We start from the raw sequence: 24810 nt of genomic DNA on the forward strand, positions 1-24810 counted from the left end.
GAGGCCATGGGCTAAGTGAGACTTTGTGCTCAACAGAATGGGCAGGAAGGCCATAAGGCTATTGGTGTTTAGGGCAACAGGTCTGCACCTCTGTTACCTCCTGTCATAAATATAAAGGGAAGAATAAGCACATTTCTGCATACAGTGCTATAAAATCCCTCCTGGCCAGAGGCAAAATCCTTTCACCAGTAAAGTGTTAAGAAGCTAAGGTAGCCTGGCTGGCACCTGATCCAAAATGACCAATGTGGGGACAAGATACTTTCAAATCTGGAGGGGGGGAAAAGGCTTGTCCGTCTGTGTGATACCTTTGCCGGGCACAGATCAAGGATGCAAGCCCTCGAACTCCTCTAAAGTTAGTAAGTAATCTAGCTAGAAAATGCATTAGGTTTTCTTTGTTTTGGCTTGTGAAATTCGCTGTGCTGGAGGAATTATATTCCTGTTTTTGTGTCTTTTTGTAACTTAAGGTTTTGCCTAGAGGGATTCTCTATGTTTTGAATCTGACTGTCTGTGAGATTATTTTCCATTCTGATCTTACAGAGCTGTTCTCTTATCTGTTTTTGTTCTTCTAATAAAGTTCTGTTTTTTAAGAATCTGATGGGTTTTTTTGGGTCTTAAAAATCAAGGCTGGTTTGTGCTCATCTTGTTTATTCTCAAGCCTCCCAGGAAAGGGGGTGTAAGGGCTTGGGGGGATATTTTGGGGAAAGACGTCCCCAAGTGGGATCTTCCCTCATTCTTTGTTAAATTGCTTGGTATTGGCAGCGTACCAGGTTTTAATCTAAAATAAGCTTAGGGGGGCTTTCATGCTGGTCCCCACAACTGTACCTAAGAATTCAGAGTGGGGAGGGAAGCCTGACACCTTCCTTGTTTCTTTTGGTGAGACACTTTCTTGCAGGCACCCAGCTTTGTCTGAGGCATAAGTTACAGATGTTAACAGACAAATGTAAGAAGAAACATGTGTCAGGAACTCAGCTGCTAACCCTTCTCATGCCTGAATCTCAATGACGTTTGCAGATGACAAAAATTGGGGGATTGTAAATAATAAAGAAGACAGGTCACTGATTCAGAGCAATCTGTAAGAAGGAATAATTAGCTAAACATGAATTTCCAGTGTGGCCTTGTGGCCGAAAGAGCGAATGTGGTCCTTGGATGGTAAAAACTGGAATCTCAAGGAGAGTTAGAGAAGTTATTTTACCTTTGTATTTGGCACTGGTGTGGCTGCTTCTTGAATCCTCTGTCTAGTTGTGGTGTCCCCAGTTAAAACTGGATGTTTATCTACGGAAGAGTTTTCAGAGAGGGGTCACAAGAATTAGTACAAATTAGAAAACATGCCTTGTTGTGATAGATTCAAAGATTTGAATCTGTTTAGTTTAATCAAGATGGTTAAGGGGACACTTGATAACTGTCGGAAACGATATACACTGTGAACTAGTATTGAATAATAGGCTTTTCAGGCTAGCATACTGAAGTGTAACAGCAAAAAGAAAAGGAGGACTTGTGACACCTCAGAGACTAACAAATTCATTTGAGCATAAGCTTTTGCGATGAAGGGAGCTGTAGCTCACAAAAGCTTATGCTCAAATAAATTTGTTAGTCTCTAAGATGCCACAGTCCTCCTTTTCTTTTTGCAGAGACAGACTAACATGGCTGTTACTCTGAGAGGTGTAACACAATCCAATATCTGGAAATTGGAGTTAAAGAATTTCTGATTGGAAATAAAGTGTACATTTTAAATGGTGTGAGTTAATTAAGCATTAGAACAATTTTCTATTCATGAGTATGTTGAATTTAACCATAATTCTCAGGTGACAGCTCTGCCTTGGAAAATGTGCACTCTGTGTGTATTTCATGAACCTGAGGGATCCCATAAGGCGCTGCATGCAAAAAAGTTTTAGGTGAGAAAAATAATAACTTCGCCCTGTCATAAATATAAAGGGAAGGGTAAACGCCTTTAAAATCCCTCCTGGACAGAGGAAAAATCCTCTCACCTGTAAAGGGTTAAGAAGCTAAAGATAACCTCGCTGGCACCTGACCAAAATGATCAATGAGGAGACAAGATACTTTCAAAAGCTGGCAGGAGGGAGAAAAACAAAGGGTCTGGGTCTGTCTGTATGCTGCTTTTGCCAGGGATAGAACAGGAATGGAATCTTAGAACTTTTAGAAAGTAATCTACCTCGGTATGTGTTAGATAATGATTTCTTTAAATGGATGAGAAAAGAGTTGTGCTGAATAGAATGACTATTCCTGTCTGTGTGGTTTTTTTTTTTAACTTAATGTTTTACCTAGAGGGATTCTCTATGTTTTGAATCTAATTACCCTGTAAGGTATCTACCATTCCGATTTTACAGAGGTGATTCCTTTACTTCTATTAAAAGTCTTCTTGTAAGAAAACTGAATGTTTTTTCATTGTTCTAAGATCCCAGGGTTTGGGTCTGTGGTCACCTATTCACATTGGTGAGGATTTTTACCAAACCTTCCCAGGAAGTGGGGTGCAAGGGTTGGGAGGATTTGGGGGGGAAAGACATGTCCAAACTATGTTTCCCAGTAAACCAAGATAAAGTTTGGTGGTGACAGTGGAAATCCAAGGGTAAAATAATTTTGTACCTTGGGGAAGTTTTAATCTAAGCTGGTAAAAGTAAGCTTAGGAGGTTTTCATGCAGGTCCCCACATCTGTACCCTAGAGTTCAGAGTGTGGAAGGAACCTTCACACACCCCATAAAATCTTTGCACTAAGGATGAATGTACAACCCTCACCATTCATAACTAACAGAGCTGGCTAGCAAATCGTCCCAGAGCATCCTGGGTTTAAAATCTGTCTCACACTGGCCCACTCTGTCAGTCAGCTACCAGTGGTGCCTACATGTGGCAGCTGTATTGATCTAGGCCCTCACATGTCCCAGAGTTGCCCGCTCTCATTATATAATGTGCATAATTCTCAGCCTGTGAGTTTTTCCTAAGCAGCAGTCCTTGAAGCACCATGTACTGTGTATCGGTGCAATAAGAGAAGCAGCATAGGTTCCTCGGCATTTGAGGCCTGTGTGTAGATTTCTGACCAGTATGTCACTCCTCCCTGCCAAGGGAGCCGGTTTGATGGGAGTCATCTCACCCCCTGCAGAAGAAGAGTTGTGGGGAGCGTGGGGCAGCTCGGAGGTTGTGGAATCCACAGGTGACTGAGGTGTATGGAGAAGACACTGGCAACCAGCATGATGTTGGAAGCAAGGCAGCCTGGGATGGGGAAGGAGAGTTCAGAGCGCGGGTCCAGGATACGGTGGGAGATTGAAGCACCTGAGGTGCAAAAATCGGTGGTTCTTTCCACCAGTGAAATGTCTGAAGTTATGTATATAACTTTCAACAAAAATTGGAAACAAAACGGAGAAATCGGCTGGGGTCTGCTGTTTATACTTAGGAGGTTCGCTAAACTCTCAGGTAGCTCTGTTTGAGTGTGTGGCACCATCTGCTCTAGTGTTGGTGATCACAGGGCCTGGAGAGACTGAATCACCAGCAAAGCAGTGTGAAACAGGGCCAGCCCAGTTGGGTGGTTAGAGGGGTGCAGCAGTTCTCATGGCTCCCAGACTGCACCCCAGGGGTGACAACCCATCCGTCTTATACCCTCTGGACCTCAAATTTGGCCGCAAGGCATCTATGACGCAAGTATGGGGCTAGGGACAGTAGCCCAAACAGGAGAGCCACATGTAGCAGTTCTTTGATTCCTGTACCACCATGTTCTCACCCATGTTCTCACCGAAGCACGGTCATTTTAGCACGGGAAGAGAGGAAGTAATCACGCAGTCAGTGGAGAAGTCCCGTTGGACTAGCTCTGACCCAGGATATCATAACCCATTTCTGCACCAATCTGTGAAAGGTCAACAAAGAAGTGAAATGTGATGCCTCCCTGATGCAGAGAGTAGATTAACCATTCAAACAGTTGGTAGCTGTCAGACATAAAACAAGTTAGCACCTCCCAAGGGCCACTGGCAACTACCATTGATGTCAGAATCCTATGAGAAGAAAGCCTTTTACACGCATTTCAGCTTGCATTAGTTCAGGATCATGTAATTTGGATGTGACAGAGTGGCACTGATTTTTCAGAGGCGAAGGGAATGGCTATTACAGCTGCATGGGTGGTGTGCAGTGGTACAATGCTACCATCAAGTGAAATGTGTTTTTGGCCCCCAATCTTGTGGCAGCGTTCCCAGTGAGTGCAGGTGGAAGTGCACTACACACAGGAAAGAAATCTATCACCATGTGCTGCACTGAACCGTTCGCAAACTGCATTTTGCTCTGTAAATCTGAGCCCCTGTTATTGGCAGATCATTTCTTCACTCCCAGGGGGGCTCTTAGGCTGAAGTTCTCTACGGTCTATTTTCTGCTTTTCCCGTTGCTCACAGAGTCCAGGGAATTCTATGGGAGTCCTGGCCAACCTGACAGTTTGTGGGGAGTGTTCAGGGGGATCATAAAGGTCGCTGTGCAGCATGTGAAGTGTCAGCCATGTGACATTCACACACTGATTCTCAAGCCTCTGCCTTGCAGTAGCCATAAGGAGATTACCTTTCTCTGCTGAGCAGGATTGCGGTGACTTGCCTGTTTCTGCATTAAGGTTAGTGCTGAGTTTTTAGTACTCTCGGAAACACCAAGGGATTTACCTGGTCAAATTGGAACTATAAATGTATTGGAAAGAGTTTCGACAAATATTGTGTTTTAAATTTAGTTCCTTTTCTCTTACTGTTTCCTTCTATCTGTCTCAGTAACTTCCTTTTTTTTTTTTTTTTGTGCTGTGTGGTTTTTCCTCTGGTTCGCTCAAGTTTTCCAGTTCAGCAATGTCACTGCCCTGTTAGGAAATGCAGCCAAAGCCTCTGCAGTGGGTACCTGTGAACCAGAGAGTTCACAACGAGAATGGGCCACACACTGGCTATATTCTGCTTTCACATTCTGTCTTCACTGGGTCACTCCAGATTGACACTGTCCTCTCTGAGAGCAAAATCAGGGCCCCTGTGTTTTGAAATTCCCAACTTTCATTCCCGGTCTCAGAGCACCCCATGAACTGAAGGGAAACATGAAGGGTTTCAGGAAACATGAAGGGTGTCCTTCAGACTCTTTCAGCACCCTAACAGAATCGCACTTTCTGCAGCAGGACCCAAAGCCGAGATTTTCACAGCCGGCAGCCAAAAGTTAAACACTCAGGGTGAATCTGGTCCCCTTTGAGATCAAAGGCCAAATTACCAACAGATCCAGGAGTTCCCCCTAAATCCACATGTAGTGATTTAAATAAATGCCCTGATTTAAATCAGCACTGAGTCTCCAGTGACTTCATGTGGAGCTCTCCTGTGGCCTCTAAGGATGGGTGAGCTTCTTAGGACCCAAGAAGAACTGACAGAAAAGTTGCTGATATCTCAAACTCACAGGCTTAAACCTTCAAAACAAATAGGATAACATTTTTTTCAAGGCGGGAGAGGAGTCTGCTCCCTCTGAGCCCCCGCATCACTGTTTCTGGAGAGGATGAGAAAATGGGTGAGGGGTAAAGAGGTGGCAAGTTTTGAAGAAATACTTGGACTTGTTGCTCAAGAGCATTTACTAAGTACGGCTGAAGTAAAGCAGTGTCTGTGGGACAAAGATGTAAAGTCTGGGGCTGAGATGGCTTTTTTAGCTGATGACTTCGATTAGACTCAGGTGTCTATTGAGGGCAGGCCACAGAAAGAGGGGTTGACAACTGGTGGGAAGGGAGTGTCCCATTTTGCCCCTGGGAAGACAGTAGGGGGATGGGAGCCTAAACATTCTCTTAGCCAAAAACATTCCTCTAACCCCCATCCCAAATCTCCTGTAAAAGCAGAAGAGCTCAAAAGGTGCTGTCAGTGTAATTCCACTGATCACTTGAGGAATAAATGGCCTGTGCTAGGAGGAAGCAGGCAACCAATAGTTCATGTTAGTTCTGCTGTCCTCACCCCAGAAACTCCCCAAGCAACTGAAACCAATCATATTGGTTTTAGGAGATTAGCCTCTGCAGAACCAGACATGGAGCATGTTAACGCTCTCCAAATGGATGGAGTACTTGAGGCAGAGGGATACAGGAGCTCATATCTCTCTGGTTCAGCGGAATGTGGTCCCAAAGGCCAGGGTGCTACCTGGCCACAAGGCAGAGATTGTGAGGGTGGGCGAAAGCAGATTCCTTATACCACTAGGTAAAATCCTTGTGGTGTGGGAAGGTCTGGAAAGTGTTTGGACTGTGGAGTAATGGAACACCTCTTCGTCGACCTGCTCCGTGCTCATGTTTTTTCTGTGCAGCTCAGCTTAAAGTATTTGCCTGCCGCAGGAGTGAGTTTTATCCTGGGACCAGTGAAGGAAAGGGTAAGTTCTCAGGAACTGCTGATAGAATGGGAGAGAGTCTCCTTGATTCTTCTGCAACAGGGGGAAGCCACATGCTTCCAGGCGGGAGGGTGGTTTAGAACAACTCCTGCACTCAAGCTGGAGGAAACATCACATCAGGAAGGGATGGGGTGTAATACCTTCCAGGAAGAGAACTGTCCAGGTTGTTAGCTTCCAGCAGGTCACAGCTGAACCAGAGACAAAGTCTAGGGAGCATAGAGAAATGTGTCCCAGAGGAGAGCCTAGAGAAGGGGCAGGGAATCTCAGAAACCACTGAGGTGAGTGAGGATGCCTGTCACTCTGTAACACACGGAAGCAGGATGCTTCCAAGTATGGGAGGGGGCTGAGACTAGGCAACATGCCCTCAGGCACAGAGGCAGGGGAGGTGTTGTCAGTGAGTAAGGAAACTGTCTCAGCTGTTAACTGGCAGAGTTTTGCAGCTGAACAAAAGAAAGATCACTTCCTATGGAGCACACAGAAATGTGTCTTAGGAGGGGGCCCAGAGGAGGAAACTGGGGAAGGAATAGTGGGGGTAGAGGAATGTCTCCCCACTCGTCACTTGGGGCATAATGCCGAGGACACTAGAAGGAAGGCTGCATCAGCATCTGGGAACCCAGGTACACAGACTGTGTCATAAATATAAAGGGAAGGGTCACAACCTTGATGTATGCGGTAACATAAAATCCCTCCTGTCCAGAGGTACAGAGTCCCTTTACCTGTAAGGGGTTAAGAAGGTCAGATAACCTGGTTGGCACCTGGCCAACTGGACCAATAAGGGAAGAAGATACTTTCAAATCTGGAGTGGGGGGAAGAGTTTTTATCTGTGCTCTCTTTGTGTGTCCCCTCTCTGGACACAGAGAGAGACAGAGACCAAGCTGGTAAATCATCTCCTGAAAAGATACCTGAAATGATACATTACAATTACAGAAATTGTAAGTAAAGGCAGGGAAATACCTTTGTTATCTTTTGTTTTAGATTGTGAATTTTCCATATGCTAAGAGGGAGTTTTATTCTTGTTTTTTGTAACTTTGAAGCTGAGCCCAGTCGGGAATCCTCTGTGTTTTACTTTTTTATTTACTCTGTAAAGTTACCTTCCATCCTGATTTTCCAGGTGTGATTCTTTTACTTAAAAAAAAAAAAAAAAAAGTTCTCCTTTTAAGAACCTGATTGATTTTCAGGGAGCTCAGATCACCATCCTCTAGGGAAAGGTGGCAAAGAGCCAGCCAATGTGCAGGATCCCCCTGAAAAACTATCTTCCCAGACCCTGAGGCACCAAAATTCCAGAGACACAATTAAATTAATAGCCCACACAGACGGGAACACTGGAGGGAAAGACAAGCCATTGACTGATTACATGGGAGAGAGTCAAAGGACACCATGGGTAAGGAACAAACCAACCTCACACTGCAGTATCTGAACAGACGGCGTGGTAGCATAAAAATACATGTAAACACCCATCTGTGATTAAAAAAAAGGTATGAATGTAAAGTTTTGGGATAAGAATTTGAGGACTGATGTTAAACCTTATGGTAAGTCTAGTTCATAGTTAATAGCTGCAAACAGATTTAAATCTGATCATAGCATAGAAACCTGGTTTGCAGTGTCTGAATGGGGAAACTGAGGCACACCACCTGTCAAGGTTCCTTCCCCACTCTGAACGCTAGGGTACAGATGTGGGGACCTGCATGAAAAACCTCCTAAGCTTATCTTTACCAGCTTAGGTCAAAACTTCCCCAAGGTACAAAATATTCCACCCTTTGTCCTTGGATTGGCTGCTACCACAACCAAACAAATACTGGTTACTGGAGAAGAGCTGTTTGGAAATGTCTTTCCCCACAAAATACTTCCCAAAACCTTGCACCCCACTTCCTGGACAAGGTTTGGTAAAAAGCCTCACCAATTTGCCTAGGTGACTACAGACCCAGACCCTTGGATCTTAAGAACAATGAACAATCCTCCCAACACTTGCACCCCCCCTTTCCTGGGAAATGTTGGATAAAAAGCCTCACCAATTTGTATAGGTGACCACAGACCCAAACCCTTGGATCTGAGAACAATGACAAAATATTCAGTTTTCTTACAAGAAGACTTTTAATAAAAATAGAAATAAATAGAAGTAAAGAAATCACCTCTGAAAAATCAGGATGGTAGATACCTTACAGGGTAATTAGATTCAAAACATAGAGAACCCCTCTAGGCAAAACCTTAAGTTACAAAAAAGATAGACAGACAGGAATAGTTATTCTATTCAGCACAATTCTTTTCTCAGCCATTTAAAGAAATCATAATCTAATACGTACCTAGCTAGATTACTTACTAAATGTTCTAAGACTCCATTCCTGGTCTATCCCTGCAAAGACCCAGCATATAGACAGACTGAGACCCTTTGTTCCTCTCCCTCCTCCCAGCTTTTGAAAGTATCTTGTCTCCTCATTGGTCATTTTGGTCAGGTGCCAGCGAGGTTACCTTTAGCTTCTTAACCCTTTACAGGTGAGAGGAGTTTTCCCCTTCACTTTATATTTATGACACCGCCTCATGGCCTTGAAGGCTGTGTGCCAAGAGAGCGATAACACACCCTGCCTTTGAGCTAGTCGGTGGCTAACCCTCTTGGAGCAAACTAAGGGGGGAGGTGAGACATTCTCTATCACCGGGGAGCATCCTGTAACCGCCATAGTCCTCATTTTCATATAAACATGATTTTACATAGAAAACATGCCTTGTAAGGTATCAGGGAAAGGTTATGATCTGTTGAAATCATGCCTCTATCCATACATGTGTATCATTAATGAATATGGAGTTATGATTATGGTGTTGTATGGTGGTCACTAAAACATGCTGTAAATTGGGGAATAAGTCAGATATTAGCTCTCCAGAGGCAACAGCAAGGAAAGTGACCAATCCCCAGGCAGGGTGTCAAACAACCCATCAAGAGCCCTTGTCCAGCAAGGGAGCTCCAATGCAATGACTCACGTGCACGAAGCCCCACAGCGGGAATTGCTCAACCTTGCTTGGAGAGACTCAGCAATGCCCCCCAGACATGCCTGGACTTGTGCCCCCCAAGCACATGGATTGAGGCTATAAAACAGACAGAGCGGACACATACTGGGCCCTTCTCCTGCCCCCACTGAGAAGAAGACAAGACTCCAACAGGGGAGATTGGCCCAGGTTTACACAGGAAACTTGTATATTAAGGACTGCAATATTCAGTGGGGTGAGAAAAATCCTTAATCTAGATGTTGCCCAGTCTAATAGGATTGAGAGTTTAGACAGTGTGCTTACATTTCCTTTTCTTTTGGTAACCACTCTGACTTTTTGCCTATCACTGAATATCACTTAAATTCTATCTTTGTACTTAATACATTTGTTGTTTATTCTACCTGAAGCAGTGTGTTTGGTTTGAAGCGTGTAAGAGACTCCCCTTGGGATAACAAGCCTGGGGCATTTCCATTTCTTTCTTAAACTGACAAACTCATATAAGCTTGGAGTGCCCTGCGGGCACACCTGCACACTGCAAGGGTAAGATTGTGTCTGGGAAAGGAGAAATTGGCTAGTGTCATTCGGTTGCATAAACCAAAGAGCAGTTTACATGTCAAAGACTGAGCGTGAACAGCCCAGGAGTGGGGTTCAAACAGCTGAGCAGGGTAAGACTGGCTACCAAAGCTAAGGACTGGGGTGACCAACCAGATCACCAGTCCAGATAACACCAGAGGGGAACATCACAGGGTTGCAAAGCAGCATGTAGGTGGACAGGTGGGCAGTGCTGTTGAAATTATTTTTTTCTTTGTGTTTGTTGGTCCAAGGCCAACTTTGGGACCTTTCGTGGTACAGAGTGTGTTTGGGGAGTTTCAGGGTCTCTTTCCCATGGCAAGCCACAGAACTACAATCTGGGTGTCACAAGTTTTACTCAGTTTTGTTTCCATTTGTTGTTGTTCTGTAACTTCAGGCATTTCACTGGTAGAAATAACATTTGATATTTTGTAACAATGTACCCCATATTGTTCATTGTGATATGATGATATGATTATAGCATAATTATGATACAGTTTATGCAAGATGGGTCATGTAAGATGTTATTGGAAAAGTTATGACTTTCTGAATATGGTTATCCTATTTGTATGTATTGATGATTTTGGTCAAAAGTACTGAATTTTGATGACTTCCCTGTATTTCAAATGTAGTTACAAGTGAGTAACGCACACTAGGGAACTTGATGTCAGTCTAGATAGATGGTTGGGAAGGGCCTATTCAGGGCAATGAGACTTTGGGGGAAACAATAGGCCTTTAGAGAAACTTATCTCCCACCTGGTGAGCCTCCCTGAGAATGCTTCAGACAGACTATACGTAGTGGATGCTATGACTCTAAAAGGCAATGTGACCAGGCCACATAACTCTGGACTCCATTTTGGGGAGTCTGTAATCTTCCCACAAACGAGTCTGGAAACCAAGTTTTGAAACAAACGGTTCCCTCCGTATTCTAGATCTATGGAAAGTAGGGAGTGACATCGTCGGTAGTTCTTCACTCCTCACTCAAGAAGACTCCGAGAATGTTCATAACTATAACATATTTACCATATTATTTTTTACAAATAAGAACCCCCTTGCTGTGCTTTTCTCCCTTTACAGGCACCTTGAGCATTTCTGAGTCATATCGATGCATCAACTGCTTCATGGCACCTTTCAACTTCACCCACTCTGACGCTTCAACTTTCATCCTAATGGGCATCCCTGGCCTGGAGGCTGCCCACATCTGGATTTCCATCCCTTTCTTTACATTCTACATTGTCAGCCTGTTGGGAAATGTCACGCTTCTGTCTGTTGTAGGTAAGGAACAGACTCTGCAGAAGCCGATGTACCTCCTGCTCTGCATGCTGGCACTTACAGACATTGCCACACCTACCTTTGTTGTGCCAAAGGCACTGGGCATATTTTGGTTCAATTTGAAAGGCATTACTGTGGCTGGCTGCCTCACCCAGATGTTCTTCCTCCACACGATTTCTGTGATGCACTCATCCACCCTCGTGACAATGGCCTTCGATCGCTACGTTGCCATATGTAACCCTCTGAGATATGCCACCATCCTCAGCAATGCACAAATAGCTAAGCTAGGGCTTGTAGGTTTCATAAGAGCTGTTCTCTTCATTCTGCCCCTGCCCCTGCTCCTGAGTCAGCAGACATTCTGTGCCAACCGCATTATCCCCCACACACAATGCGAGCACATAGCTATGGTGAAGATGGTGTGTGGGGACATTAGAGTCAACAGGATATATGGTTTTGTGCTAACGTTTGTAATCAATGGGTTTGACCTGACGTTCATTGCCCTGTCGTATGGTCTGATCATCAGGGCCGTCCTCAGAATCTCCTCTCATAAAGCCCACCAGAAAGCCCTTAACACTTGCACAGCCCACATCTGTGTGATGCTGACATATTATACCCCTACCTTCTTCTCCATTCTTACACACCACTTTGGTCAAGGCATTGCACCCTATGTTCATATCATCTTAGCTGACCTCTATCTCCTCATCCCTCCCATGCTCAACCCTATCATTTATGGGGTCAAAACGAAAGAGCTTCGTGACAAAGTAGTCAAATACACCTGCAGAAGTTCTGCAGACACAAAGTTCACGCAAAGTTCTGCAGACACAAGAGACGATATCTCCTCAGGCCTGCAGTGTCCATCAGGGAACTGTCAAATTGTCAGAGAGTATGTGAACCAGCACTAAGTGGGATGCAGTTTGGGAGGAAGACCAGAAGTTCTGTGAGCGCCATGGTTCCCAGTTACCCCTGGCATAGAGGAAGAGTATGCTCACAAACAATCTGTAAAAAAAGTCAGCCTTCCTTGACTGTGCAGTTCTTACGAGTTGTACTCCTAGCAGAAGGAAAATCCTTTCACCAGAAAAGGGTTAAGAAGCTAAGGTAACCTCGCTGGCACCTGACCCAAAATGACCAATGAGGGACAAGGTACTTTCAAATCTGGAGGGGGGGAAAGCCTTTGTCTGTCTGTGTAATACCGTTGCTGGGAACAGATCAAGGATGCAAGCCCTTCAACTCCTGTACAGTTAGTAAGAAATCTAGCTAGAAAATGCTTTAGGTTTTCTTTGTTTTGGCTTGGAAATTCACTGTCCTGGAGGACATGTGTATTCCTGTTTTTTGTATCTTTTTGTAACTTAAGGTTTTGCCTAGAGGGATTCTCTATGTTTTGAATCGGACTGCCTGAATCGGTCCATGGGCCTGCATTCACCACAACCCTCCACAGCATCCAGAATGCGTTCACCCGGGGAGGGATATCCTGGCCCACAACACAATTTTTTTCAGGAAGAGGGGCAGACCAGCTGAATAGTCATGACTAAGGTTTTTTGTCACAGATAGTTTTAGTAAAAGTCACCAACAGGTCACGAGGGTCTGCGGGGGAGACTGAAATGGGGAAGATTAAAGCCTCATCAGGAGTATGAGAGCCTGAGCCGCACTTCAGGACGGGTGAGGGTCCAGCACTTACTGCCACTGCAGATAACAGCTCTGTGGCCCCCACTGCAGCCCCAGCACCTCAGAGGTCCCGAGCCCCTGCTGCAGCCCATGTGGAGAGCTCCACGGCTCCCACTGCCAGTGGCAGCTCCGAGATCTGGGTCCCCACACGGCCAAGAGCCACTTGGAGGGCCACATACCCCCACCGCCAGAGGTGGCTGAAAGCTGCTGGTTCCTTGGCCACACATGGCAACTGAGAGCTCAGGAGCCTCCACCCGCTGCCCCAGGGCTGAAGTGGTAAATGTCACAGAGGTCTCCGAAAGTCACAGAATCTGTGACTTCTATGACTTAATCTTATCCTTAGCCATGTCTATGAACAACTCTCCGTAGTGAATGGAGAAGTGGTGCAACCCGAGTGACTGAGACAGTGACAATACTTTGTGCAGGAGGCAAAACAATCACTGACTTGCCCCAGACAGTAGAATTGTTCATCCCTGGACTCAGAGTGTCGTCCGGAATTGTTAAGACCTGGAATGTTGTTGCCTCTGTAACACTGTTCAGTGCTTCTCTCCTTGGAGATCCAAAATTATCAGTGTTGGCAGGTAAGGCAACCTACTAATTCAGTAGACCTTGATGTTATTCAGAAAGAAAGACCGCAGGCATGGTTCGATGACAAAGGCATCCGGAGAGGTTTATTTCCCCCTAGGCAGAATCCCATCACCCTGAGTATGAGCAAAACGAGTGAATTACCTTATGAAAGTCCTTTTCTGGGTGGTAATACCCCAATAAATCCTTAGAGATCAAGGACTACTGAGGGTAAAGACATTAAGAATGTTGATCTACCATCTCCAAACCAATGGGTTGGTAGAGTGATTTCAAGGAACTGTTCTGGAGACATTATTGAATTCTGTAGCCTCAGATTCCGAACATTACGATCAACTCCTCCTCAACCTCCTTTAACCAATCAGGGAGGTGCCTCAAGGCTTCAAGTTTTCGCCCTTTGAACTGCTGTCTCGGAAGTCCTCAGGTAATGAACATAGACCAATAAATTCTTCAATTAAGAAATTGCCTCGAGACTCTGTGAGTGTTTGCTCGAAAAATTTTGCTAAATGCACAGCAGGTACAAGAGAAGGCCGATAATAAAGGGGTCTAGCTGTGAGTGTTCCGACTGGGTGATTGTGTGTTATGGTTACAACCAAGCTTGCTCTTCAGATGGTTGGTTCATTGGCAGGGACTCTTTGATGTAGTGAGGCATGTGGGCCCCATCAACTACAAGGAGCACCACCCAGAGAAGAAAAAGAAGACTAAGATAAGAACATAAAAACAGCCATGCTGGTCAGACCAATGGTCCATCTAGTCCAGTATCCTGTCTTCTGACAGTGACCAATACCAATCTTCACACTGAAAGAACAGAACAGGCTGTTCTTGAGGGATCCATCTCCTGTTCTCCAGTCCAAGCATAGGCAATCAGATGCCAGGGATTCCCAGATCATGGGGTTGAATCCCTGAATATCTTAGCCTGCAGCCTATTAATTTCCTTCAGTCATCCCTGGTTCTTGTGTAATGTGAAGGAGTAAACAAGACTTCCACAATTAAATTACCCCTAATGAAAAAAACACAGTAAAAGAACTAAACAAGAGCTTAAGAACCATGTCAAACAAACAGTGAAATACGAAAAGGCATCTTTTAAAAAGTGGAAGTCAAATCCTAGTGAGGTATATAGAAAGGACCATAAACACTGCCAAATTAAGTGTAAAAATGTAATAAGAAAAGCCAAAAAGGAGTTGAAGAACAGCTAGCCAAAAACTTAAAAGTTAAGAACAAAATGTTTTTAAGTACATCAGAAGCAGGAAGCCTCTTAAACAACCAGTGGGACCCCATGACAATTGAGATACAAAAGGAGCATTTAAAGATGATAAAGTCATTATGGAGAAACTAAATGAATTCTTTCCTTCAGTCTTCATGGCTGAGGACGTTAGAGAGATTCCCAAAACTGAGCCATCTTCATAACATCAGCTAACAGGATGTTAGGAATCATTAAAAAAGGGAGAAAGAATAAGACAGAGAATATTTTATTGCCTTATATAAATCCATGGTGTGCCCACATCTTCAATACTGCATACAGATGTGGTCTCCTCAACTCAGAAAGGATATACTGGCATTAGAAAAGGTTCAGAGAAGGGTAACTAAAATGATTAGGGGTTTGGAACAGCTCCCATATGAGAAGAGATTAAAGAGGCTAGGACTTTTCAGGTTGGAAAAGAGGAGAAGTTTAGACTTGAAATTGGACGAAGGTTTCTAACCATCAAAGAAGTGAAGTTCTGAAATAGCCTTCCAAGGGAAGCAGTGGGGGCAAAAGACCTACCTGGCTTCAAGATTAAGCTCGATAAGTTTATGGAGGAGATGTTATGTTGCAATAACATGATTTTGGCAATTAATTGATCTTTGGTAAATAGGCCCAATGGCCTGTGATGGGATGTTAGATGGGGTGGGATCTGAGTTACTACAGAGAATTCTTTCCTGGGTATCTGGTTGGTGAATCTTGCCCACATGCTCTGGGTTCAGCTGATCACCATATTTGGGGTCAGGAAGGAATTTTCCTCCAGGGCAGATTGGAAGAGGCCCTGGGGGTTTTTCGCCTTCCTCTGTAGCATGGGGCACGGGTCACTTGCTGGAGGATTCTCTGCACTTGAAGTCTTTAATCCATGATTTGAGGACTTCAATAGCTCAGACATAGATGAGAGGTCTATTGCAGGAGTGGGTGGGTGAGATTCTGTGGCCTGCATTGTGGAGGAGCTCAAACTAGACGATAATAATGGTCCCTTCTGACCTTAATATCAATGAATCTATGAGACTAAGGGGGGATATGATAGAGGTATATAAAATCATGAGTGGTGTGGAGACAATGAATAAGGAAAAGTTATTTACTTGTTCCCATAATATAAAAACTAGGGTCCACCAAATGAAATTAATGGTCAACAGGTTTAAAACCAAGAAAAGGAAGTTCTTCTTCACTCAGCACACAGTCAACCTGTGGAACTCCTTGTCGGAGGAGGTTGTGAAGGCTAGGACTATAACAGGGTTTAAAAGAGAACTGGATAAATTCATGGAGGTTAAGTCCACTCATGGCTATTAGCCAGGATGGGTAAGGAATGGTGTCCCTAGTCTTTGTTTGTCAGACTGGAGATGGATGGCAGAACAGAGATCATTACCTGTTAGGTTCACACACTCCGTTGCACCTGGCATTGGCCACTGTCAGTAGACAGGATACTGGGCTGGATGGACCTTTGGTCTGACCCAGTACGGCCATTCTTATGTTCTTATGTTCTCCCCAAAGTTAGACATTTTGGCTTTTATCAATTCTTGAAAGATTTCACCAATTACACATCTGTTTATACTTCACTATAAATCCAACCTATCATTTTTTAACAGTTCCCTAATGTAAGTGGGGAACTATTGTTGGGATCTTTCCTGGCTTTTGCGTCACCCCAAGGGAACTGGGAGTGAAAGAGTCCAAGTCCCTACACCCACTCCCTTTTCCCAGAGGCCTGCCTGACCTCAAGGACTCCCCTTCCACTCTCCTGTTTGGAAGAGTCCTCATAATGGCGATATGGCTGAGTCAAAGATTCCTGGAAGGCTGAACCCCCAGTCTCATTGTGGTCACTTAGGACAGGAGCTAGGGTGTCCCCACTGTGGAGTACTCTCTTCACACCGGACACTTCTTTGACCCACTGATCACTGCATTAACTTCAAACCAACTAGAATGTGTTAAACAGCGACTGAAAGAAAATTGGAGAGGAGTACTTGTGGCACCTTAGAGACTAAGCAGTTTATTTGAGCATAAGCTTTTGTGAGCTACAGCTCACTTCATCGGATGCATTTAGTGGAAAATACAGTGAGGAAATTTATATACACACAGAACATAAAGGAAAAAAAAATCCTGTAAGCAGAGTGATCATTTAAGATGAGCTATTACCAGCAGGAGAGAAGGGTGGGGGTTTCGGGGGAGGGGGGTGAAAACTTTCCAGCAGTTAACAAGAACATCTGAGGAACAGTGGGCGGGGGTGGGGGAAATAAACATGGGGAAATAGTTTTACTTTGTGTAATGACCCATCCATTCCGAGTCTCTATTCAAGCCTAAGTTAACTGTATCCAGTTTGCAAATTAATTCCAATTCAGCAGTCTCTCGTTGGAGTCTGTTTTTGAAGGGTTTTTTTGTTGTTGTTGTAATATAGCAACTTTCATGTCTGTAATCGCATGACCAGAGAGATTGAAGTGTTCTCTGATTGGTTTATGATTGTTATAATTCTTGACATCTGATTTGTGTCCATTTATTCTTTTAGAGACTGTCCAGTTTGGCCAATGTACATGGCAGAGGGGCATTGCTGGCACATGATGGCATAGATCACATTGGTGGATGTGCAGGTGAACGAGCCTCTGATAGTGTGGACATCTACACATCTACCAATGTGATATGCCTGCACAGTCTCTACGTAAAAGAATAAATGGACACAAATCCCCCTCCCCCTCCGCCCTGCTGTCCTGCTGGTAATAGCTCATCTTAACTGATCACTCTCCTTACAGGTTTGTTTGTTTTTTTTCCTTCATGTTCTGTGTGTATATAAATTTCCTCACTGTATTTTCCACTAAATGCATCCGATGAAGTGAGCTGTAGCTCACGAAAGCTTATGCTCAAATAAATTGGTTAGTCTCTAAGGTGCCACAAATCCTCCTCTTATTTTTGCGAGTACAGACTAACAGGGCTGCTACTCTGAAACCAGAAAGAAAATTAAGGATAAATGGGAAAGTTCAAGGAAACAAGGAACCCCGTCCTGACAAGCAGCCATGTCTGGGACCTAAGAACTGTTCTCTTTGTGTTCCTCACACATCCCAGGCCCCCTGCCAGCCTCTAGTTGTGCTGTGGTGATACTGCCAAGTCAGACACTGGCTTTTGCAGTGGCCACACACCCTCAGGCTCTAGGTGGCAGGACCCTTCTCCCCAGCAATTGGCCCTACATCAGATTGACGTCCTCTCTCCTGAGTCCAGTCTTCAAGGCCCTCCGGTCTGGTGACACCTCCGTGTGCTGGCCCTCTGTCCATGGCCCCAACTTGCTCTCCTGAGCTGCTCATTGTGATCGGCTACCTTGTTATTAGTTGCCGGCATCCACTGTCCTGGCTCTGTCCCTGCAGCTCCCTACTCTAGCTCAGCCGTGGCTCCCTGTTGGTGCAGCAGGTTTGTGCGGATCCAGCTCCCGGTTCTGGTCTGCTCCAGCTGCAGCTCCCCAGCTCTGCTTCAGCACTGCTGCCTTCAACTCTTCTGGCTTGTTGTGTGTTTGGTTGTCATGCTAATAGCACCTTGTTGTTGCTATGGCAACTGAGTTAGCTTATTAGGGGATAGCCCAGCCTGTTTGGGCTGGTTTGGTTAGTTCAGTGTGTGGAAAATAAATGGCTGCTTTCATGGCTCACCGCTCTCTGCGTCTCAAGTGATTCCTTCCTAAAGTGCTGCCCCCAAGGATACAACAAAGTGGCGACGAGAATGGGATCCCTGTGCTGCCCCAGCCACAGAAGGAAGTGGAAGTCAAGGCAAGCAAACAAACAAACAAAAAAAACCTACCAAAATCTTTCAGCTGTTGGAAGGGGGTAAGAACTGGCTTGTTTGCACTGACTGTGCTGGCTTGTTGGCACTGACTGTGAAACATGAAACTAAAACCATGGCTACACTTAAAGGGCCACTGGAACCTTTGGAGGAGAATGTAGTGCAGTGGCATGTGTATACTGAGCGTTTTGATCTTTTTGTTCTTGCAAATGACATTACAGCAGAGAAGAAGGTGCCAATATTCTTAAGTGTTGTGGGAGCTAAAACCTACTCCCTGCTACGTAGCTTATTACACCCTGTTAAGCCTGAGACCAAATCTTACAGTGACATTGCAGAAATCCTGGGGTCCCATTTTTCCTCCAAACCACTGGTAATTCCTGAAGGATAGAGGTTCCACAAAAGAGGCCAAAAAGAAGAGGAAACAGTTGTACAATTTGTAGCAACTTTAAAAAGGCTAGCAAAACACCGTGAATTTAAGGAGATGTTAAATGATGCCCTGCGTGACAGGTTACTGTGTGGTTTACAGAGTGAAACTATACGGAAGAGCCTTTTGACAGAGGCTCAGCTTCCCTTACCGAAGGCTGTGGATATTGCCGTCTCCATGGAACTGGCTACAAAGGAGGCGCAATGCATCGGTGCATCCTCTAGGGTGCATAAAATGTTACAAGAACCTTCCCACAAAACTGTGCAGAGTCAGGAATGTTGCCACTGTGGTGAGCCGGGTCACAAGGCATCACAATGATGGTGTAAGGACCTGGTGTGTCGACACTATGGCAAAAAGGGACACATTGAGTGTGCCTGTAAACAAAAGAAAAAGAGGCCTGTGCTCTGGCCGACCTAAAAGGGGAACCCGTATACCCTAGAGCAGATCCAGGATGACCAAGGTGACACCTCATCGCAAGAAGAAGAGCCTGTCAAGGTTCCTCCCCCACTCTGAACGCTAGGGTACAGATGTGGGGACCTGCATGAAAAACCTCCTAAGCTTATCTTTACCAGCTTAGGTCAAAACTTCCCCAAGGTAGAAAATATTCCACCCGTTGTCCTTGGACTGGCCACTACCACCACCAAACTAATACTGGTTACTGGGGAAGAGCTGTTTGGACGCGTCCTTCCCCCCAAAATACTTCCCAAAACCTTGCTCCCCACTTCCTGGACAAGGTTTGGTAAAAAGCCTCACCAATTTGCGTAGGTGACTACAGACCCAGACCCTTGGATCTTGAGAACAATGAACAATCCTCCCAGCACTTGCACCCCCCCTTTCCTGGGAAATGTTGGATAAAAAGCCTCACCAATTTGCATAGGTGACCACAGACCCAAACCCTTGGATCTGAGAACAATGAAAAAGCATTCAGTTTTCTTACAAGAAGACTTTTAATAAAAATAGAAGTAAGTAGAAATAAAGAAATCCCCCCTCTAAAATCAGGATGGTAGATATCTTACAGGGTAATTAGATTCAAAAACATAGAGAACCCCTCTAGGCAAAACCTTAAGTTACAAAAAGGATACACAGACAGAAATAGTTATTCTATTCAGCACAATTCTTTTCTCAGCCATTTAAAGAAATCATAATCTAACACATACCTAGCTAGATTACTTACTAAAAGTTCTAAGACTCCATTCCTGGTCTATCCCTGGTAAAGACCAGCATACAGACAGACTGAGACCCTTTGTTTCTCTCCCTCCTCCCAGCATTTGAAAGTATCTTGTCTCCTCATTGGTCATTTTGGTCAGGTACCAGTGAGGTTACCTTTAGCTTCTTAACCCTTTACAGGTGAGAGGAGCTTTCCCCTGGCCAGGAGGGATTTCAAAGGGGTTTACCCTTCCCTTTATATTTATGACACGCCCCCCAAATCTCAGCTAGGGTGAAACACTGGCTGGGATTTCTTCCTGGAGCTCTAGGAAAAACAGAGTTAATAAGACACATGCATCTCTAAATATACTACCAAGTACATAAAGACTAACAATATTTTCCACATCTCAAGGACGGTTTTAACCAGTTGATTCTGGGAAACTTTCACGGGAGAGTGCATCAGCCACTTTGTTAGAAGCTCCTGAGATGTGTTGGATGTCGAAATCAAAATCTTGGAGAGCTAAACTCCACCGAAGAAGTTGTTTGTTAGTTTCCTTGACGGTGTGAAGCCACTTCAGTGCAGCATGGTCGGTTTTCAGGTGGAAACGCCGTCCCCAAACATATGGGCGTAGCTTTTCCAGAGCATAGACAATGGCATAACATTCTTTTTCAGTGACTGACCAGTTGCTTTCCCTCTCAGACAGTTTTTTGCTGAGAAACACTACAGGGTGGAATTCTTGATCAGGTCCTTTCTGCATTAAAACTGCTCCCACACCATGCTCGGACGCATCTGTGGTTACTAAGAACGGTTTGTCAAAGTCTGGGGCCCTTAGTACAGGGTCAGACATGAGTGTCGCTTTAAGCTTGTTAAAGGCCTTCTGACACTTTTCGGTCCACTGAACAGCATTTGGCTGTTTCTTTTTGGTTAGGTCTGTCAGTGGGGCAGCGATTTGGCTCTAGTGCGGTACAAATCGTCTGTAATAACCGGCCAAACCGAAGAAGGATTGAACCTGTTTCTTTGACTTTGGGACAGGCCACTTTTGGTAGCATCCACTTTGGCCTGTAGGGGGCTGATAGTTCCTTGACCCACCTGGTGTCCAAGGTAAGTCACTCTGTTTAGGCCTATTTGACACTTCTTAGCATTAACAGTTAGTCCTGCCTCCCTTATGCGCTCAAGGACTTTTTGTAGATGTTCCAGGTGGTCTGCCCAGGAATCTGAAAATATGGCCACATCGTCAAGGTAGGCGACTGCATATTCTCCTAATCCCGCTAGGAGACCATCTACAAGTCTTTGGAAAGTGGCGGGTGCATTTTGCAGCCCGAAAGGGAGTACATTAAATTAATACAGCCCGAGATGTGTGATGAAGGCTGACCTTTCCTTGGCAGATTCATCTAGCGGTACCTGCCAGTACCCCTTGGTTAAGTCCAAGGTAGAGATGAACTGGGCCCGTCCCAGTTTCTCTAATAGTTCATCTGTGCATGGCATTGGATAGTTGTCTGGGCGAGTTACAGCATTTAGCTTACGGTAGTCCAAGCAAAAACGTATTTCCCCATCTGGTTTGGGAACTAGAACCACTGGAGATGCCCATGCACTTTCAGAGGGGCGGATTACACCCATCTGTAACATATCCTGGATCTCCCGTTCTACAGCAGTTTTAGCTTGAGGAGACACCCGGTAAGGTTGAACCCTAATTGGGTGAGCATTACCTGTGTCAATGGAGTGGTATGCCCGTTCAGTCAGTCCTGGGGTGGCTGAGAACGTTGGCGCGTAGCTAGTGCACAGCTCCTGGATCTGCTGTCGCTGCATACGCCCAAGGGTCATGGAGAGGTTCACCTCTTCCACACCACCACCACATTTCCCTTCATAGTAGACACCTTTGGGCCACTCAGCGTCGTCTCCTCCCTGGGCTGTAAACTGACAAACCTTTAATTCTCTGGAATAAAAGGGCTTTAGAGAATTAATATGGTACACCTTAGGCTTCCGGTTGGAGGTGGGGAATGCTATGAGATAATTAACAGCTCCCAGGCGCTCCTGGACCATGAATGGCCCTTCCCACGATGCTTCCATTTTATGGGCCTGGAGCGCCTTTAAGACCATGACCTGGTCTCCTACTTTGAAGGAACGCTCTCTGGCATGTTTATCATACCAGGCTTTTTGCTCTTTTTGAGCATCCTGTAAGTTTTCTCTAGCAAGGGCTAAAGAGGTTCGGAGGGTGTTTTGTAGGTTGGTTACGAAGTCCAGAATGTTAGTTCCTGGAGAAGGTGTAAATCCCTCCCATTGCTGCTTTACCAACTGCAATGGCCCCTTAACCTCACGGCCATATACAAGTTCAAATGGGGAAAACCCTAAACTGGGATGTGGTCCAGCTCTGTAGGCAAACAGCAACTGCTGCAACACTAGGTCCCAATCATTGGAGTGCTCATTTACGAATTTACGTATCATGGCCCCCAAAGTTCCATTAAACTTCTCCACCATGCCATTTGTTTGATGGTGGTAAGGAGTGGCAACCAAGTGATTTACCCCATGAGCTTCCCAAAGGTTTTTCATAGTTCCTGCCAGGAAATTAGTCCCTGCATCTGTGAGGATGTCGGAGGGCCAACCTACCCTGGCAGAAATGTCTGCTAGTGCCTGGCACACACTTTTAGCCCTGGTGTTGCTTAGAGCTACTGCTTCCGGCCATCGGGTGGCAAAATCCATGAAAGTCAGTATGTACTGCTTTCCTCTGGGTGTCTTTTTCGGAAAAGGACCCAGAATATCCACAGCTACTCGCTGAAATGGAACTTCAATGATGGGGAGTGGCTGGAGAGGGGCTTTGACCTGGTCTTGGGGTTTTCCCACTCTTTGGCACACCTCACAAGACTGGACATAGGTAGAAACATCCTTGCCCATTCCCTCCCAGTGGAATGACCCCCCCCAAACGGTCTTTGGTCCTGTTCACCCCAGCATGGCCACTAGGGTGATCATGGGCTAAGCTCAAGAGCTTGGCCCGGTATTTAGTTGGAACTACCAACTGTCTCTGAGGATGCCAGTCTTCCTGGTGTCCACCGGAAAGAGTTTCCTTGTATAAAAGTCCTCTTTCTACAACAAACCTGGATTGATTAGAAGACCTGAGAGGCAGTGGGTTGCTCCGTGCTGCCGTCCAAGCTCTCTGGAGGCTTTCATCTGCTTCCTGTTCGGTCTGGAACTGTTCCCTTGATGCTGGAGACATCAGTTCCTCATTGGATTGGGGACATAGGCTTGGTCCCTCTGGAAGCGATATAGGGGATGGAGCTGTTTCTGTTGACTGTGAACCGCTCTCCGCTGGTGCACTATGTTGGGATTCAGGCTCCGGCTGAGCCTCCTGTGTAGGGTTATCGGCTGCTGCCAGTTCAGGTTCGGTGGGGCCCTCTGGTGTTGAGGTTGCAAGTACTGGATTCAGTGCTGACACGGGGTCTGGTGTTGGTTGTTCGGCTGGTTCCGGTTCTGGGACTGGTTCCGTCTGGGTCTCTGGGACTGGATCCACCACTGCTGTTGCAGACATTGGCCTGGGGTCCGGGTCCATCACCTCTGACCAGGTCCTGATAGAAGTTTCCGGAACAGAGCTAGGCCACACGGCTTGTTTAGCCTGGCTGCGGGTGACCGTTCCCACCCTCTTGGCCTGCTTCACATGATTGGCCAAGTCTTCCCCCAACAGCATGGGGATGGGATAATCATCATAGACTGCAAAAGTCCACATTCCTGACCAGCCCTTATACTGGACAGGCAACTTGGCTGTAGGCAAATCGAAAGAGTTGGACTTGAAGGGTTGAATCGTCACTTGGATCTCTGGGTTGATTAAATTGGGGTCCACTAAGGAAGCATGGATAGCTGACACTTGTGCTCCGGTGTCCCTCCACGCGGTGACCTTCTTCCCGCCCACACTCACAGTTTCCCTCCGCTCCAAGGGTATCTGGGAGGTATCTGGGCCTGTGGACCTCTGGGGTGATTCCGGTGCAATGAACTGTAATCTGTTGGGGTTCTTGGGGCAGTTGGCCTTTACATGCCCCAGCTCGTTACATTTAAAACATCGTCCAGCTGACGGGTCACTGGGGCGAGGAGGGTTGCTGGAGAACGGGGTGGTGGGACGATAAGGGGTCTGGAGGGTTCTTTGGGAGGTAGGTGGGGCTTTGGGCGGCCCCCGGAAATAGGGTGTGTTCTGGGGTGGTCCCTTCTGGTCTCCGCTCCAACTGCGACCAGTTTTCTTGTTCTCTGCCACCTCCACCCATCTGGCTCCAATCTCTCCTGCCTCGATTTCAGTTTTGGGCTTCCCGTCTAGGATGTATCTTTCTATTTCCTCAGGAACACCCTCTAAGAATTGTTCCATTTGCATTAGGAAGGGCAAATTTACTGGAGATTCAACACTTCCTCCTGATATCCAGGCATCCCAATGTTTCACAATGTGGTAGGCATGTCGGGTAAATGACATGTCTGGTTTCCACCTTAGGGCTCTGAACCTCCGACGAGACTGCTCGGGTGTTATCCCCATTCTGACTCTCGCCTTGGATTTAAACAGTTCATACTTGTTCATGTGTTCTTTAGGCATTTCAGCTGCCACCTCAGCTAAGGGTCCACTGAGCTGCGGCCTCAGCTCTACCATGTATTGGTCAGTAGAGATGTTGTACCCAAGGCAGGCCCTTTCGAAGTTTTCTAAGAAGGCCTCAGTATCATCACCTGCCTTGTAGGTGGGGAACTTTCTGGGATGGGAAGTGGTACCTGGAGAAGGATTGCTAGGGTTTGTTGGTATATTCTGCTGGGCCTTTATCCTCTCCACCTCCTACACATGCTTCCTCTCTTTTTCCTTCTCCTCCT

The 24810-nt window shown here is 45.7% G+C and overlaps 1 protein-coding gene across 1 annotated transcript; it reads left to right on the forward strand.

The window, feature by feature from the left end:
* Nucleotides 1–11024: 11024 nt before the first annotated feature.
* On the forward strand, nucleotides 11025–12077 carry LOC311528732 (olfactory receptor 52P1-like; the record flags this gene model as incomplete). The annotated part of the gene is made up of 1 exon (XM_084644108.1): nucleotides 11025–12077. One exon carries the CDS (start codon nucleotides 11025–11027, stop codon nucleotides 12075–12077), a length of 1053 nt encoding a protein of 350 aa, XP_084500234.1.
* Nucleotides 12078–24810: the final 12733 nt, after the last annotated feature.

Source organism: Lepidochelys olivacea (assembly GCF_965140295.1).
Source record: "Lepidochelys olivacea isolate rLepOli2 genome assembly, chromosome: 1".
Classification (NCBI taxonomy): Eukaryota; Metazoa; Chordata; order Testudines; family Cheloniidae; genus Lepidochelys; species Lepidochelys olivacea.